At 39.8% G+C, this 3,517-nt stretch overlaps 1 protein-coding gene across 1 annotated transcript; it reads left to right on the top strand.

Moving 5' to 3' along the window:
• Positions 1–1,278: 1,278 nt before the first annotated feature.
• Positions 1,279–2,235, top strand: LOC102869382 (melanoma-associated antigen B16-like). The gene has a single exon (XM_006881850.1). The coding sequence runs from the start codon at positions 1,279–1,281 to the stop codon at positions 2,233–2,235; it is 957 nt and encodes a 318-aa protein (XP_006881912.1).
• The last annotated feature ends 1,282 nt before the right edge of the window (positions 2,236–3,517 follow it).

Raw genomic sequence — 3,517 nt, 5'->3', positions numbered from 1 at the left:
GGCCTGTATCAGACGCACCTTAGTCTCCAGAGAGACACCATTGCTCTTCAGTACTTTGGAGAGGTCCCTAACAGCAGACTTTCCCATGGCAATATGCCTTTTAACTTCCTGGCTACTGGTGCCAAGAGTGTTGACTGTGGAGCCAAGCAAACTAAAGCTGTGAATACAAAATCATTTCTCCTGCGGGCTACGTAGTATTCCATTGTGTGAATGTACCATAATTTCTCAATCCATTCATTTGTGGTTGGACATCTGGGCTGTTTCCATGTTCTTATGATGTTGTGATTATCCTTCTTTCTCCAGATTTCAGTCTTTGATCCATTGACGTAATATCAGGCCCCAGACAGACACTGCCTTCAAGTTAGGTCTTAAAGGAAGTCTGAAGGATTCGCATACCCGAGAACAAGGAGTATACAGAGCTGTAGTGAACTTGTCATTCTCGAAGAGGTGGTTGATTAGGTGTCTACTTCCTTCCTTCTTGTATCTCAGAGAGAGGAGTCCTTGATTGGAAGGGGTGGCTTTAAGTACTACAAGACAGGGGGCCTAGTCCCAAATAGTGTTCAATACAGGAACCTTATTTGAGGACAGACACCTACTCAAAGATAGAAAGGGCCCCTTAGAGCTCATGCTGTCAGCCATGGGAGACCTTCCCATTTGCTTCCACCAGTAGTCATAGGGAAATAATTCTTAACATGAGAGGGGGAATATTATATGAGCAAAGGGTAGTTCTCCCATGCTACGTAAGGAGCCACCTGAGGATCTTGAGTGAGGACTGAAGGGATCATAAAAAACAGAGCCTTGTCCCTGTGCTAGCCTTGTGAGGATTACCCCGCTTTCCTTGAATAGAATGCCTCAACTTCCTTGTCCAAGTCACCTGATTAATAAGCCTTAGATAAGCAAAGAGAGGAGACCAAGTTCCTGCCAGGAGTCAAGATGAGTCCTTCAGTAAAGCCTAAAAATAGAGGAGACCCCACAGACCCCAATACTATCTATCTGTGGTCATCCCTGGAAAATTGTGGACCCCTGGCAGGTACACCCTCAGAAACCTTCCAATTTCCTCCATGTTCTTATGTTAGAGGTTGAGCAGGAAAACTAGAGATCTATGAGACCTAAATAATTTTTTTTTTTTAGTAAAAGGTAGATGGAGGCAATCCTTGTTAACATCCTCCACAGTTGAGCTTATAAGCTGAAGCTGCTTACATCCTTTCTTTCTTTCTTAGTTGAGAGACGTCATTGCCTGCCCAGCTGAAAACATCTTTTTCACTGTCAACAGGAGTGATGTCTTTTAATCCAGAAAGTCAAAACTACATGTCTGATGAAAGTCTTAGGGCTTTCGTTGAGTCCCAGAACCTGGAGGGAATACTGTTTCCTGAATTTTCTGGGAAAATCTCTCTCTCCTCCTTGTTCTCTATTACACTGGAAGAAGTGCCTGCAGTTGAGACATCTACTGAGATCACAGCCACTTCATTAAGCAATTCAAATGAGGGCTTAAGAAACCAAGAGGAGAAAAGTGTGTCCATGCCAGGCACTGGTAATTTGCTCAAAGCGGCTTTATATGAGAAGATGGCTAAGCTGGTAGAATTGTTGTTACTCAAGTATCGAATGAAAGAAGTGATCACCAAGAAAGACATGCTGAAAATGGTAGTTAGAGAGTATGAAAAACATTTTTTTGAAATACTCAGTATGGCTTCTGAGCGCTTGGAACTAATATTTGGTATTGATGTGTTGGAAGTGAATCGCACCATCCAAAGCTATGCTCTCTTCAAAAAACTGAATATCACCTATGATGGGCTGCAGGATGGTAATGAGTGCAAACCCAAGACCGGCCTCCTGATTTTAATCTTGGGAATTATCTTCATGAAGGGCAACCGCGCAACTGAGGAAGATGTGTGGAAAGTACTGAACAGGATGGGCATTTATTCTGGCCAGAATCATTTCCTTTATGGGGAGCCCAGAAAACTTATCATGGAAGACTTGGTGTTGGGAAAGTATTTGGATTATAGAAAAGTGCCGAAAAGTGTTCCTCCTCGTTATGAATTCTGGTGGGGTCCTAGAGCCCATTTTGAGATCAATAAGGTTAAATTCCTCGAGTTTTTTTCCCAAATTAATGATGCTGATTCTCCTACATACTCCTCTCGCTTTGAGGAAGCTTTGCGAGATGAAGAAAATAGAGCCTCAGTTTCACACATGGCCATAATATATTCTAGGCTCGACTCAAGTTCCTCCCAGCCTTAGCGAGACCTTAGCGAAATGGTTCACTTTTCTTTGATGCTTAGGGTGGACCTAGAAGGATCACAACGTATAAGATTTTTAGGTTTGGGTTCTTTATGAATAATTTGGAGATTTAGTTCCTTTTAATGACTTTGAGGATCTAATTTTGCCAATGTTATTTGTTGCAAATTTATTAGACGTTTTAGAGTAAAAAGTTTGCTATGTTGTAAACAAGTTTTAGAAGCAGGTAATCTTATCTGATAATTTGGAATAAGAGAACATGCCATTGTCAAATTTTTTTTTTTCTTGAAAGTGTGAAAGACCTAGACTCAGAAATTCTTGGGACAACTAAATTTTTTTAAATGTTAAAATATGTTTATTCTTGGTTCCTTTTATCCATTTTTTGTGAAATTAAAATACACAGACCTGCAATTACTTTCTATATTAAAAACATTGGTAAAAATAAATTTTAAATTCAGCCTCATGCTCTGTCTCCTTTATTTCCCAAATGGGAAGCATCGCATATAATAACTTAATAACTAGCTCATGACCATTGTATTTTAGATGCTAAGACAAGCATGATTTAAGGAACATGGTAGGGGTCCCTGTAAGTTCTTAGTTCACTCATTTCTTATGAGAATATTCCAACTCATAGAGAAGATTGTTCATCTTTCTCCTGTGAAGCTTCTGGTGGATTTGAACTGCCAGAGATGAGCAACCTTTTCTGCTTTGCAGCACAATCTGCTACACTCTGTCACCAGAGTTTCTCTAAGTCTTCTAGGGCAAATAAAAGAACTTGCAGTAGAAGTCCAGATGAAAACAGTCAAATGTAATTTCCCTAAGCTACAGTGGTTTGGGCAACTGGAAATCCACTCTTTCAGTGTAAATTATTTTTAAGTTAACATGGATGGTGAGTAAGTGTTGTTAGTTACTTTTTCGGACTATGTGTAAACTAGAGAGACATCTATATATGGAGAAAGAATACAATATGTTCTGTATTATTACCCCAGGATAATTGAATACATGCACAAGTGAGGTGTTTTGTGCACATCAATTCCAAGGAGTTTATAAGAAATAGTGTTGATTCTCCCTCGATATGAAATCTGGGTTTGAACTCTTTGCTCTTGTCTTGGAAAGCCAGAGGCCATGCTAATCAAAAGACATTTTAAGTGTTTAATTTTGAGATCCATAAACAAATGCGAGATATTGAGTGGGTGTGAAATGCATGCAAAAATATGAATGGTTTGAATAAAAGGGCAACTGGAAGGGAGGGGCACAAGTTGTATACTTGACACTGGTTCTAGAG

This window comes from Elephantulus edwardii, unplaced genomic scaffold (assembly GCF_000299155.1).
Source record: "Elephantulus edwardii isolate Elephantulus edwardi_28Jun2011 unplaced genomic scaffold, EleEdw1.0 scaffold00016, whole genome shotgun sequence".
In the NCBI taxonomy this organism is placed as follows: domain Eukaryota; kingdom Metazoa; phylum Chordata; class Mammalia; order Macroscelidea; family Macroscelididae; genus Elephantulus; species Elephantulus edwardii.
Note: the sequence above shows the minus strand (reverse complement) of the source record. Positions and strands in the feature narration are given on the sequence as shown.

Coding starts and splice junctions, on each gene's coding strand:
- LOC102869382 (XM_006881850.1), top strand. CDS start 1,279: ATGTCTTTTAATCCAGAAAGTCAAAACTACATGTCTGATGAAAGTCTT.